This window comes from Passer montanus, unplaced genomic scaffold, assembly GCF_014805655.1.
Source record: "Passer montanus isolate IOZ18808 unplaced genomic scaffold, ASM1480565v1 scaffold8, whole genome shotgun sequence".
Taxonomy (NCBI): domain Eukaryota; kingdom Metazoa; phylum Chordata; class Aves; order Passeriformes; family Passeridae; genus Passer; species Passer montanus.
In genome coordinates this window covers 1,136,233-1,149,650 of record NW_024373256.1, presented here as the reverse complement: position 1 = coordinate 1,149,650, position 13,418 = coordinate 1,136,233, and the positions used below count along the sequence as shown (strand labels likewise).

At 55.7% G+C, this 13,418-nt stretch overlaps 1 protein-coding gene across 1 annotated transcript in view; it reads right to left on the bottom strand.

The window, feature by feature from the left end:
- PKD1 (polycystin 1, transient receptor potential channel interacting) overlaps nt 1-13,418 on the bottom strand; it is an 88,139-nt gene that overhangs the window by 31,879 nt on the left and 42,842 nt on the right. Inside the window, exons 6-16 of the mRNA XM_039731840.1 lie at nt 11,518-12,186; nt 11,087-11,270; nt 8,007-8,221; nt 6,973-7,085; nt 6,756-6,882; nt 5,642-5,919; nt 4,938-5,138; nt 3,758-4,282; nt 2,615-2,746; nt 991-1,166; nt 485-618 (exon numbers count right to left, since the gene is read on the bottom strand). Of these exons, the coding sequence (XP_039587774.1) occupies nt 485-618; nt 991-1,166; nt 2,615-2,746; nt 3,758-4,282; nt 4,938-5,138; nt 5,642-5,919; nt 6,756-6,882; nt 6,973-7,085; nt 8,007-8,221; nt 11,087-11,270; nt 11,518-12,186 (2,754 nt within the window). The remainder of the gene's footprint in view (nt 1-484; nt 619-990; nt 1,167-2,614; nt 2,747-3,757; nt 4,283-4,937; nt 5,139-5,641; nt 5,920-6,755; nt 6,883-6,972; nt 7,086-8,006; nt 8,222-11,086; nt 11,271-11,517; nt 12,187-13,418) is intronic.

Below are 13,418 nucleotides of genomic sequence, written 5' to 3'. Positions count from 1 at the left end.
AGTGCTGTGACAGGGGCTGCAGGGGACACTCTGCTCCTGTGCTGTGCACACTCTGGGCTGCCCTGCTCCAGCCCAGGACCAGCAGGAATTACACCAGGTCATGTGTATGGGGACCAGCATCAAGAAAAGAGCCAGTCCAACAGGTAGAGACAAAAGATTTTCTTCCTGCTCAGCCACAGAACAGACCCCTCCTCTGCCCAGCCCTCCCACCAGCCTGGGGCTTGCCTGCCTCTCATCCTTCTGCTGAGACTGCCCAAAAAGGGGCTGAGTGTGGTGGACCTGCTTCTTACAGCATGGCCAAACTCCCCTGGGAAACAAAGTTAGAGAGGATGGCAACTGCTGGAGACTTCCAGTCACTCCAGCCGTCTGCTCAGGAACCAGGCAACGATTTCCAAGCCCTGGTTGTTTTGGAAGGTGCCTTGTACACCCCTCAGACCAAAAATGCCTCAGCCCCTTCTTCCCCAAAGGGCCTTGTTGAGCATACCTGGGTCTTGGTAGATGTGTGAAACGTTGTGCTCAATGACAACCTCGTGGACATTGGGATCAGGAACAAGGAAAGACTTGTTGTAGGGAGGTTTGAACAGGTAAGTCTCCTGGACACCATCTCCAAAATCCCACCTGGAGAAACAGGCAAACCACGTTACCCTGCACAACAGGAGAATCCCAGAAATCCCAGAGGAATCCTGGCTTGGCTTTCAGGTCAGGGCTGGGCTCTCCAAAAAAAACATAGGAAGGAGAATGCCAAGTATCAAAGCAGCAGCTGTGCTGTGAGAGGAGGAAGATGAAGAACCCAAATTAAAGCAGTGTCATAACACTTTAAATGGAAAGGATTTCAGCCTGAATTACAGGTGTGTGACTGACCCCCACTCACAGAGATTTCACACAACTAAACAGCAGCTGAGAGGGACCAGCTGGCCCTGGGAAGAGAAACTCTGAAGGTAAGAGGTGCACAGAAACATGCTGAGTTTGGGCAGGCAGCAAAGGACTCACAGGAACAGAGCCTCCACAGCCGAGTCCACGTGAACCCGGGCGCTGAACTCCACGCTGCTGTTCTGGGGCACCACTGGCAGGGCCCCCACCACGCTCAGGTTCCTCATCCTGTTCATCATCTCCACCGTCACGTTGTAGTTGACTGTGAAGTTGCTGACGTGGTTGGAGGCGGTGAGCTGGGAAGGACAGTGGGACAAAGAATGGGTTTGGGGTGCCCTTGCTGCCCTCGGAGTGGGGTTTGCTGGACTGAAGAAGCACCACGGGGCAAGGGAGCAGGTCAGGGCAGAGAGAGTGGCCACATGTTCAGCACTACAGCCAGTCCAAGGAGGGCTGGTGCTACAGCAAGAGGACAAGGAGAGGAGCTTCTCATCCTGAGGCTCTGAACTTGCCAGCTGCCCCTCTGCCTGCTCCGATGTGCCCTGCAGCTCCAGCTGCTGAGCACAGGCACCTGCTGCCACCAAGGGGACAAGAGCCACCCAGTTTCCTTGGGAGAGTGGCAGGAAATGGCTTCAAGCACAGAGGAGGGAGGGGAGAGGCTCATAAAACCATGCACACCAAGTGCAGCTCCAGGATCCTGGCGTGGTGGGCACAGAGAGGGACAGTAAGGCTGGGCAGAGAAGGGAAAGGGACACAAGGGACTGAAGAGAATGACACAAGTAGAGCAGAATCCTCAGGATTTTCTAGGCATGTAACACTGACAGAGCATCTTCACCTTCTCACCTGCAGCAGAGCTGAGCTGCTGGTTTGAGTGGCTCAAACCCACTGGAACAGAGCTCCTACCCCAGCAGGGAAGAGCAGCTGGTGCCTGGGCTCCTGTGGATGTGCTGCACTGAACCCAGAGCCCCCCAGGCTAATGGCACCTTGGCAGCTCTGCAAGTGAAAGCAGCCCAGGCCCTCAGCACAGTGCTGCACCCAGCAAATTAGTGCTGCACTCAGCAAATTAGTGCTGCACTCAGCAAATTAGTGCTGCACCCAGCAAATTAGTGTAAGCACGGCCTCAGGGCTGGGCTGGTGTCTGCTCAGGAGGCCAAGAGACACCCTGAGAGCAGATCCAGCACCCTGGAGCAGAGCAGGCTCTGCAGGGCATGGCACACAAAGATGTGCTGGCCAGAGATCAGCTCCTGCTCCACAGCAGACAGCTCCCCTGGCCCAGACTCTGCTCCATCCTGCAGGGACCACGGCAAAACCCAGCACTCCAGTCTGCACCAGGAGAAAGAGAGCAGGGCAGAGGACACAGCAGCTGGTGGGAGAAGCTCTGGCCTGCCTATGGATGTCTTATGATGCATCCTGCCTCTGCCAGGCTCTGAATCCAGATTTCCTGCCTGCCAGAGCAGAGGCTCCCTGCTAACTCCTGCTGGGGAGGAGGGGGAAACACAGACACTCCACAAACAGAAAGGAGAGCTTGGAGAAAAGAGGAGAAAGCACAGAGGAACACAGCACAGCAGTGTAGGGGTAGAAGAAACTATTTGCATTTGCAAGAGCAGCTCCGTGAGAAACAGCAGACGAGCACAGTGAAAACCTCAACTCAACTCTGCCTTCTCTCCCTGCTGCTTTCCTGAGGAGCTTGTGGGATGAGATGGAAACCCAGGGGTGAAATGGTGTCATGGGAAAGGCCTTGGCTTACCGAAAGCTTGTACACAGCTGGGCTTTGGTAGATAACGTTGAAGACAACATTGTAAAAAGTGAAAGATGGCTTATCATCTACTGTCCATCGGAAAGTCACATCTGACCCAGCCTCCATCACAGGGATGTAGCTCTGAAAGGCACGAGAAGATTTCACACTAGTGCAAGAGAAAAGCATGCCCAGCACTTCCCAGGAGACCTCCAGCTGAACTGGAGAGGGAGCAGAGCCAGACTGGGAGGCTCCACAGCTGCAGTGCCCTCAGAGCATGGCACAGAGGTGACAGATCATCTGTGGCTCTGCTGCTGATGCAGAAATGCAGACCCTGACTCCATAAATCCCCAGCAGAGCTGGGATCAGACCCCACACTCCCTGCTCCCACAGCCCAGCACTCTGCTCTTGTGATCAGGTCCCTCTTGCTGACTAAAACACCTTCTGAAATCTTTGCAGAAACAGCCTGGCTTTAGCTACACCTGTAAGCTGAGCCTCTGACCCTCGTCCAGGGATGGTGCCTGACCCAAAGAGTGAAGGGGCTGGACAGGGCAGGTCCCTCCTCACTCCAGCAGTGCCTCCTGAGCAGCCTGTGGCAGCAGGAAGGGTGAGACTGAGAGGTGCAGGCACAGGATCTGCCAGAAGCAGCCAGAGCTTGTACAGAGCATTTGGGGCATTACTGAGCAGCTTCCCAGGACTGTAGCTCTGGGGATGGGGGACTGGAAAAAACAAGACTGCAAACACCAGAGGAACTCCGAGACGTGGAGAGGTAAAACATCTCTACAGCTTCAGGCAGCTGATGTAAGCAGAGCAAATCTAAACACCTCAAGGAACGACTACCTGGACAAGGCAAAACAAGGTAAAAACTGGCCTTTCCTAAGGCCTCCGGTGTCCTGGGGAGCTGACAGGCAGAGATCCCTCTCAGGAGGCACTGCCTTACCTCAGGGGCTCCAGGGGGACGTGCAGCTGAGCTGCCCTCCTGCTGGAGAGCACCAGTGCTGGTGCCACATGCTGTGCCTGCAGCAGCGCATGGCCTGGCAGCTTAGCAGCAAGCAGTGCCCCCCTGCCCGAGGCAAACACACCCTGCCAGCTCCAGGGCAGGGCTACACCGCGCCAGGGGAGCTTCAGAGCAGCAGCAAACAAACAAACACTCACCACCCGTGTGTTCAGCAGCACCCTGCTCTCGGGGTCGGGGGTGGCCCTCAGCCCGCGGATGGGCTCCTCCACCTTCACGGTGACCGTGATGTTCTGGGAGCTCACCGAGTTCTCAGCCACCAGCACGTGGGTGCTGAGGCCCTCCCCGAGGCCGCCCAGCTGCAGCACAGCAAACCAGGTGTCGTTGTTCTCCCTGGCACACAGCGCGGACACGGCCGCCGGGCAGGTGGCCACGAAGGGCACGCTGCGGTTGTCCCCCAGGCGGCTGGCCGTGGCGTTGAGCCCCGAGGAGAGCTTGAGCAGCAGCCAGGTGTGGTTGGTGGGCAGGTAGAGCCTGGAGCCCTGCGGGGCGGGGTGGATGACCCGCAGGCCGGACACGCGGGAGGCCGCGCGGAAGCTGCAGGACAGGTTGGCACGGAAGAGCCCGTTGTCCACGCTGGCCTGCAGCTGGTAGTGCCCGGGCTGCTCCAGCCCCGCGTTCTGGGGGCTCAGCACTGGCACCAGCTGCTCCTCGGCGTAGCGCACCTGTTGGGAAGGATGGAAGTTTGACAAGGAAGTCTCACACTTTTGTGTGTTAGCAGAAGTTTTCAAATGCAGAAGCTGAGGAAGGAATAGAGATGGAAGCAAGTTTTGATATAGAAGAAAAGAATTGCTGAGCCACTCTCACTGGATAACCAAGGAGGCAAAGGGTATGTTAGTTAGAAGGGGGTTTTTATGACTTACAGCAAAGGATAAACCCACCTCAAACAAGATGTTTTTACCAAGCAGAAAGATAGCACAGGCAGACAAGTCAGCAGATGTTGCAAGTAGAAAAAAGGTCTCAGAATTTTCCACTGCAAGAAAACTGAAAAACAACTTCTAGCTTAAACTGTAATGTACTAACCTTTAGTGACTGGCGAATAGTAACATGAATATGGTAATTATAGTAGTTATGATAGGCTATAGATAAAAGTTAAGGTATAGATTGGTTCTGCTGTATTAAGATGCTCAGCAAGAAGAGTATATCATGCATTTGTAACCTAAACTCAGAGTCCCCAGGCCTGCCTGCAGCTGCAGCTGACAGCTGTATGCACAGGCTCTGTCACCCATGACCCTGGAGTGCTGTAACACCTTGGATGTAATAAACTGCATTTGAAGAGCTGCCTGGATCCCACATCTCTCCTTTAGCTCTTGCACTCACCCGCACAGAGCACGCCGTGCTGCTGCTCCAGGGGACATCCCCTGGGCTGGGGGACAGGCCCAGGGCCCGCTCAGAGGAGTTCCCCCTGCCCAGGGAGGTGGCACTGCGGTGGCACTGCAGGAACGAGCCTGAGCTTGCATTGTGCTGGATGCTGAAAACATCCCCAGCCCTGACAAAGATGTTTTCTTTGCTGAATGAGACCTGCAGGGAGAGGAGAGGGGTTTGGGTTAATGCCTCACGTTAAGAGCAGTCAGCAGCCCTGGCACAACGCTGGATTTCCTGCCAGGTGGGCACCAACAGAAAAGGTGCAGATCCCAACAAAGCACAGGGAGACCTTTCACCACTCCACCCTCCTTGGCCCCTCTGAATCAAACGTACCAAAAACCAAATCAGCTTTATGCTCCACTCCACTGTGTTAATGCCATGGGAACAGCCCGTGGAATCTGCACAGCCTTGTCATGGAGACATGGAATGGTTTGGGTGGGAAGGGACCTCAAACCCATCCTGTTCCACCCCCTGCCATGGGCAGGGACACCTCCCAGCATCCCAGGCACAGGGGGCTGCAGGGAGCCCACAAGCCCCTGTGCCACTGGGCACATCCTTCCACTCCAATGGACTTGAGTGGCTCCATCTGGGAACAACCCAAACTTACCCAGAGCCCCCAGGAGAAAACTGCCCCACTGGTCACAGCAGCAAACACTGACCTGGTACTGGGTGGAGGGGCCAGCTGGTACCAAAAAGAGGAACTCCTTGAGGAGTTCATAGCTGGGCTGGCTGGCGTTGGGCTGCAGGGAGCCAGGGGCAGGGCTGCTGCCAGAGGAACTGTTGGCACACTCGCTCCCATTGCAGCAGCTGTCGTGGGATGAGCACACATTTGTCAAAGGACACCACTGGAAACCAGGGGGACACTCCAGCAGCGTCCAGTTCCCATCATCCTGAGCACTGGGGAATGGTTCTGTAGCATTGCTTTCCTCCTGGTAGTCTGGAAGAAGTGAAAGAGAAATCAGTGATAGCCACTCTGCTCCAAATGCACCCTTTTTTCCATTTTGATGATGGCTCCACTCTTAGCAAAAGCTGCAACTGCAGCACATCCTGCTGCTACATAAATGTCCTCTTCTAGTGGAAAAATCCACCAAGATCATTAAGCCCAAAGTTGTCTCTTTTCCAGCGAGAACGTACCAATCTGCATTCTGAAAGGATCTGTGCTACGGCAGAAGTGAGTCCAAGTGAAAGCAAGAGCTGGCCTTGACACTGAAAACACATTAAGCAACTTTTCTGAAGTTAATGTTTCCATGTCAAAGTATCAGCTTGTCAGTGTCAGAAAAGATCCTTTTGTAACCAGCCAACCCCACGGCTACAACAAACATTCTGCTGCAGAATTAATTGTTGCCAAAACTGTGACTGTTGAGCTGTTGTACAAGGAATAAAAGGCTTTTTAGATTATCTCATCCATCAGGAAGAAATGGGCTCAGGAAAATGTTCTTCCTTGTTAACCCGTGGGGCCAGATGGACCAGAACACATTCCCGTTTGACATGTGTCTTCACAAAGCAAAAAGTACAGCTCAGAAGATTAATGAGCTTTTCCACATGGTCCCTACACTCACACTCTCCTCATGCATGGAGAGAGGTTTCTCCCTCTGTTATTTTCTCCAGGATAACACTGCTCCAAGGCTGTGGATCCCACACTTTGATCTCCTCCAAAATCAGAACCAAACCTCTGAGCCTTTAAGGGTCCGAGGACCAGAGGGGCCACAAGGCCAGCCCCAGTTTGATGGTGCCACCTCCACCAATCCCACAGGTGCTGAGGAGCAGCCTCACCTTCTCCATGCAGCAGTCTGTGCACCTGGAACCTCGCTTGGACGGGCTGGTGCAGCTCCTGCGCCGCGAACTCCAGGGCAGTGAGAAAGCCCTGGTGCCTGAAGGCCAGCTCGGGGAACTGCAGCACCTGCAGAACACGCACGGCTCTCACCTGCCCGTGTCCCCACGGTCCCCCGGGCGGCACAGGAGGAGCGAAGCCCCTCAGAAGCCCCCTCACCTCCTCAGGCTGCCAGGGCTCTGCGGGCGCGGCCTGGCTCAGGCTCCGCACGGCCTCGTGTGGGGCCAGCTCAGCCGCTCCCTCAAAGAAGTTCTCGGCGTTCAGGAGAATTCCTGCGCACAAAGAAATATTGGAACAACGCCCGTGAGACTCGGCAGGGCCTGAGGCCATTCCCTCCACCCTGTGAAGCTGCAGCAGGGCTTGGAGCACCCAGGAGAGCAGCAGCTCCATAATCCTGATCCTTCCTTCTCCTTACAGGTATCTCGACTTCTTTCTCATCCAGCACAAATAACATTTTCATTTGCAACGTTCAATGATTTTGAGTTCTAGGAACTGTGCAAGGAATTCTCCCTTCCAACAACTAATGATTTGCTTGGAATTTCTGAGCACCAGGTGCACTTTCTCATCCTCCCTGTGCCCCCTGACTTACTGGGAAATGTGGCCACCACCAACTGGTTTCCACCAGTGGCAAACACTGCTGCCTCTCTGGGGACTGGGGAGCTGCTGCTGCCCTTCTCCTTGCCCCCATGCCTTTTCCTTCTTACATAATTCTTCTCCCCTGTTTCATGTCCATTCTACTTCTCTTTCTTACTTCCTACACCGGTGTGGAAGATTTGGAAAGCTGAATAACCACAAACCTGCACAGCACATCACACCTCACCTAATCAACCCCCGAGCCACCCCAACAGCTCCCAAAATACACAATGAAGGACACCAAGGCAGCAGCACGGCCTCAGATCCTGCCAGCAGCAAGAGGGAAGTAAGCTTCCCTCAAGTAAGAGGGAAAAGCTGTTTCCAGTGCTTTGCCTCAGAACTTTGCTCCCCTCTCTCCTTCTGCTCGTGGCAAAGATTGGGGTAAGCCAAACTCTTCATTTTGGGCTGAGGTTGGGTTTGGGAATATTGCTGCAAGTCACACTCGCCCTGTGCTGACGCCCTGGAGGAACCTCTCCACAAATCCCTCTTTTTCCACACCAGGGGCAGGGAGGGGACCCCTGCCCAGCCCTGGGGGCAGCAGCAGGGCCAGCAGAGCCCACCTGGTGGCTTGTACTCGCAGACATAGCTGTGCTTGGCCATGCACAGGTCGGTGTTGCACTGGCCCGTGGGGCCCATGCGCACGCAGTGGTCGGCGTTGGAGGGATGGGGCTCTCCTGGCAGCCAGTTCTGACAGCTCTCCAGATTAAATCCTTCCCCTCTCTGCTGAGCTCCAGAGCTTGCAAAATCATTGAATCCAATCCAGACATCGAGGCTCCTGAAAAAAAGGAAAATTTAAAAAAAAAAAAAGAAAAGAAGGGGGAGGGGAGATTTCAGGAAATCATGAGTATTAGAAAGAGCTGGGACAGCTGCCATCTATGGTTCTCTCTAAAAATAATAACAGCAGCTCCATCGGGGTGTCATGGGCTGCCTTTCATGGAGTCTTGGAATTACTGAAGGGTTTCAGTCTCCACTCTACCAGCAGAGCCTCAGGAACTGCCCCTCCACAGCACAGCACTGCTCTCCTCCAGCCCTCCCAGCTCTGTCCCAAGAGCCTGGGGAGGGTGGGCAGGCCCTGGCACAGGGTGCCCAGAGCAGCTGGGGCTGCCCCTGGATCCCTGGCAGTGCCCAAGGCCAGGCTGGACAGTGCCTGGAGACCTGGGACAGTGGAAGGTGTCCCTGCCATGGAAAGGGGTGGAACAGGATGAGTTTGAAGATCCCTCCCAAGCCAAACCATTCCATGGCTCCCTGGTTCTGTGACCAGCACACTGACTTGCACTCTGTCACCAAATGACCCTCCCAGGCTCTGCCAAGCCTGTCTTGAGTCACAGCCCAGGAGGAATGATCTGGTCACACAGAACTGCCTGGGGAAGCTGAATCCCCCAGGAAACGTGTGCTTTTCCTGGGCAGACCTGGGGGATTCACCACCAGCCCATTCCCCACTGCAGGTGGGACTGGCACCAGTGCAGGATTAAAGCTCAGCAGTGCCAGCTCTGGGAGCTCCCCTGGATGCAGCTCCTGGAGATGATGAGCTCCTCAGCCACCACGGAAAGGCAGCAGCCAGAGGGGACAAGCAGAGGCTGGAGCACTGCAGGCAGCTGAACCCCCCACAGGACACTGCCAGGCTCCTTCAGGACATGAAATGTCCCTGCCCCACCTGGAAACTGGCTCAATCCCAGCAGAGATCCTGGTGCAAAGTGCTGAGAGGTCTCTCATGGCCACAAAGACCCTGGAGAGCCGTTGCTAATCTCACCCAGCAGAAAGGGAGGCATTTGTTCCATATTAACTTCTATTAACTTCTCCATTTAACATCCTGCACCCTCCCAAGCTCCCAGCTCCTTCCCCACGCTCCCTCCTGCAGGTGGAAATCAATCCAGCCATGCCCTTGCCTGCCCCAGCGTGCTCCCAGGGTGGTACACAGCTCTGCAAAGCAGACTGGGGAGATAACTGGTGGTAACTGGTGCCTCTCCACCCCCAGGCTCATGCCAGATGAAATGATTCATGAGGTCATGCTGAAAAACGATGACAAAAATAACTTGTTCCATGAATCAGTAGTTTTCACTGCAAATGAGATTAGAAAATAAATAAGGGCTGTGTTCTGCTCCTGAGCCACTGGCAGGGAGTGAGGGAGAGCAGGGTAGGAAACTGCCTGCCTGCTGCCATCAGGAAAGCTCAGTGGAGATTTTCCTTTTCTAATTCCAGCTATGATCTAACTGCAAGTCATTAGGGAAAAAAAAATCAAAAAGTAAGAAAGAAAGGAATAACTAAAAGACAAGCTGCTGGCTGGCTCCCACCCTGCCCCACTGCCCAGCCCATTCCACTGCAGGGGGAACAGGAGGATCTGAACTAGCTTTTTTAAAAGCAAGATGTGAGCTCTCCTCTGCCTCTGAGGAAGGACTGAGCTGCCCTGCTGGGGCAGGAGGAGCAGAACAAGCCTGGGGAGGCTTGGAAGGGCAGAGGGGCTCCCTGTGCTGCCCAGAAAGTGGGGTCCCCTGCATGGTCCCATCCTCTGCTTCTGCAGGCAGGAGGGACCAGCTCAGCACTTGCTGCTCCTGGGGAGCAAAAACCCAAAGCAAAATCCTACTCCAGAAGCAAAGCAGAGGAAACTGCCCAGTGCCCTAGTGGGAAACAGCCTCCTGCTTCTGCCATCTTCCACAAGAAACTCTGGGAGCCTCGTGTTCCAAAACCCTGCAGCTTCGCCTTTTATCACCAGGGAAATCACATCCTGGAGCCGCCTCCTTCATGTTTATCTGCCTGGATTAATAAAATAAACACATGGGCTAGAGGGGGCTGGGGAGCAGAGGCTGTGGGGCAGCAGCTGGGGAACAGCCTCTCGCGGCTCCAGCAGCTCCACACGCAACTCCTGCACATCCCAGCAGCCATGTGGGAGGGACAGCTCCCTTGCCCTCCCCGGAGCAGGGCACACGTGTGTGCAATGTGAGGGTGGGAACAGGGGGGAACAGGGCACAAGGCTGGGCAGAAGGGGCTGGCAGCCCTGGGGCCGGGCACTCAGAGCCCACGGCAGTCACACCAGCTGCTCCCCTCTGTGTGCTGCTTTCTGGGGTGTGCTTGTGAGGAGCCCAGCTCCCACAGCTGCAGCTGGGAGTGCTGACAAGGGCTGTCAGGCTCTCAGAGCTCTCCTGGTTGTCCTCCCTCCCCCGGAATGACTGGCTGCAGAAAGGGCACTCAGAGGGGCGGATTTAATCAAAGGCTGACACTTGCAGCACTCTCTGTTTATAAAGCCCAGTCCTGAGGTGGAACAGATGCTGCTGGAGAGGAGCACTGCTGCTTCCCAGGGTGAGAGACAGCAGGGGAAAGGGTCTGGGCTTTGGGCTGCAGCCGTGTCTAAGGGCTCAGGATCCCCTTTCACACTTCAGACATCCACAGGCACCAACACAGGGTACATGAAGCCCACCAATCTCAATTCCCAGTGTGATTCCCAGCTGTGATTCTGCCCCATTCCTCCTCTTCCCTCCACAGCCTTGAAGGAAAGAAGCCAAGTCCAGCAAGGGCTCGAGCTCTGCTCATTCCTCCTCTCTGTTCAGCAGCCTCACCCCCACCACCTCCTCACACTCAGACCCCCTGCCCTCAGGACGCCAACCCCTGTGCCTGGCTGAGGGCAGCCCTTCCCCTGCTCACCCACCTGATGACATGAGCGACCAGGAAGCTCTGGATGTCGGGGCTGCTGACAAAGGCCAGGTCCCCGTTGCCCAGCTCCTGGCAGTGCCGCTGCGCCTCCAGCCACGCCGCCTTCTCCACCACCAGCTGGTAGCAGTGGTTATTTCCCGGGAAAACCAAGCCCTCGGGGGGGCACATGGGGTGAACTGCTGCAGAAAGAACACAGGGCTGATGTCCTCTCTACGAGCCACACACCCCAACCCAATGCTGGCAGAGAAACTCCAGGAATATCCCAGTCCTGAAGCCAACAAACCCCATCGCTGTTAAAGTACAAAACACTGCCCAGAGCCAGGGAGCAGAGTTCACCCCCAGAGGAGCCACCCCTCACTGGGAGGGGAGGCAAAGGGGACCCCAGGAGCGGTGCCACCCGCCCCAGCCCCCAGGAGCCCTGCTCACCCCTGGCCAGCTGGCCGGGCTCGGCGGTGATCCCGTAGAGCAGCGCCAGCCCCGTGCCGCCCCTGTTGCGGATCCGGATGTCCAGGCTCTCGTTTGCCACCACCAGGGAGGGACACTGCAGCTCCAGCTGCTGGGGTGAAGCCACCACCTCAATGTCTGCCTGCTGCTGCAGGAGCCTGGAGCCCACCAGGAGGGTGGCAGTGACGTTGTAGTGGCCGGGCAGGGCGTAGCTGTGCACGGCCGTGTGTCCAGTGGTGTTGAGAACCTCGCTCTGGTCCCCAAATTCCCACAGTAAAGTGCTGGCAGCAATGGGAATACTGACATTGAAGAGCACGGGCTGCTGCAGGATGTAGCGGGGCTGCAGTCCTGTGAAGGACACAGGCAGCTGTGCCTGGAAGGGCAAGGGGACCAGTGAGGGGCCACCACAGCCCTGTCCAGACAAATGCTCAGTGCAAAATGGCAAACAGCCAGAGGAAGAGTTTGTTTCGTGGGCAGTTCCACACAAACACTGCCCCTGGGGGCTGAAAGCCCCATACTCCTGGTCTTGGGAGTAACAGAGGGCACTGCAGGTCTCCTCAGTGAGGTTCCCAGGGTGGACAGACGTGAAGAGGATGATAAACTCAGCTTCCTCGGTGTAGTTTCCTGTCAGACACGTGATGTATTGAGCTCCTGCAGGACACAACAGAAGATCCTCTTGCAAAACAGGCTCTGGGATGCCATGGATTGGTGAGACCCTCCAAGAGAACCACCCCACACTCCTGGGAATGGAATTCTCCTGCTCAGCTCCTACTCTGAGCGTTTCCTTTTTGAGACTTGCCTGGGAAGTCTTTAATCCCCCAGCAACAGTTTCCAAACTCTTTATGCTAATTAGTGATGACAGAAATAACAAGCCAGTCACACAGATTTATGGAGCAGCAGCACTCAGTAAATAAAACAGGGCTTTGGAGAGCCTGACATTCCCATGGGACATGGAGCCACTGAGTCTGACACTCAGAGGAGCCCACAGGACTTGCTACCAAGTGAGACCATGACAAAAGGATGTCCTTGGTGGTACCCTGGCGTGGTCAGTGCAGAATGTTTCACCATGACCTGCCTGGGACCTCCAGCAACAAATCCAAAACCAAACACCCTTGGGCAGTGGCACTGATGGATCCACCACATTCACTCCCTGAGGCACCTCCCTCCATGGGGAGAGCCAAGAGTCTCCCTCCCTGCAGGAAAATGTGGATCTGGAGAGGAGGGCAGTGCCAGGCCCAGTGCAGGGGTGCCCACGGAAGGATGCACAGGGACAGCACGTGCTGTGCCAGGGAGCAGGGACACACACAGGCACAGAGGAACAGCTCATTCCCCTGAGTGTCATCCCCCGTGTCTGGCCTGCAGGGGTGGGACATCTCCCTGCCACAAACACCCAGGCAGGGCCTCTCCCTCCACCTCTGCCCACGTGGCCCGGCCACGTTTGCGCCGCTGCTGGTTGCTACAACATCTCCCCCAAACATCTCAACAGCTCCAGCCTCGTGTGATCTTCCCAGATCAAACCCATGCAGCTGTCCAGCTTCCTCCACGGCCTTCCTGCAAACGCTGAGCCTCTTCTCCTAAGAACAGTCCCTGGAGAGGAGCACGGCACGGGAACTGCTCTGTTTTCCACCACCAGCCTGGTCATTCTTCATCCCCTGCCGGTCACTGAGAGCTGTCAGGAGCTGGCAGGCTGTCCCAGCCCACTCCCATTACACTGAATTACCCAGAAGGCAGCCTCACATTATTGTTTCCACACTGGCTTGAAGTAGTTCAAGAGGGAACAACTAATTATCAAGAGCAGTAAGAGCGCCAAGTGTTTTTCCCTTTGATAATTCCTGCAAGATGCTGCAAGCTGGGGTAGCTTTGTTGGGAGAAGAGGAACAACC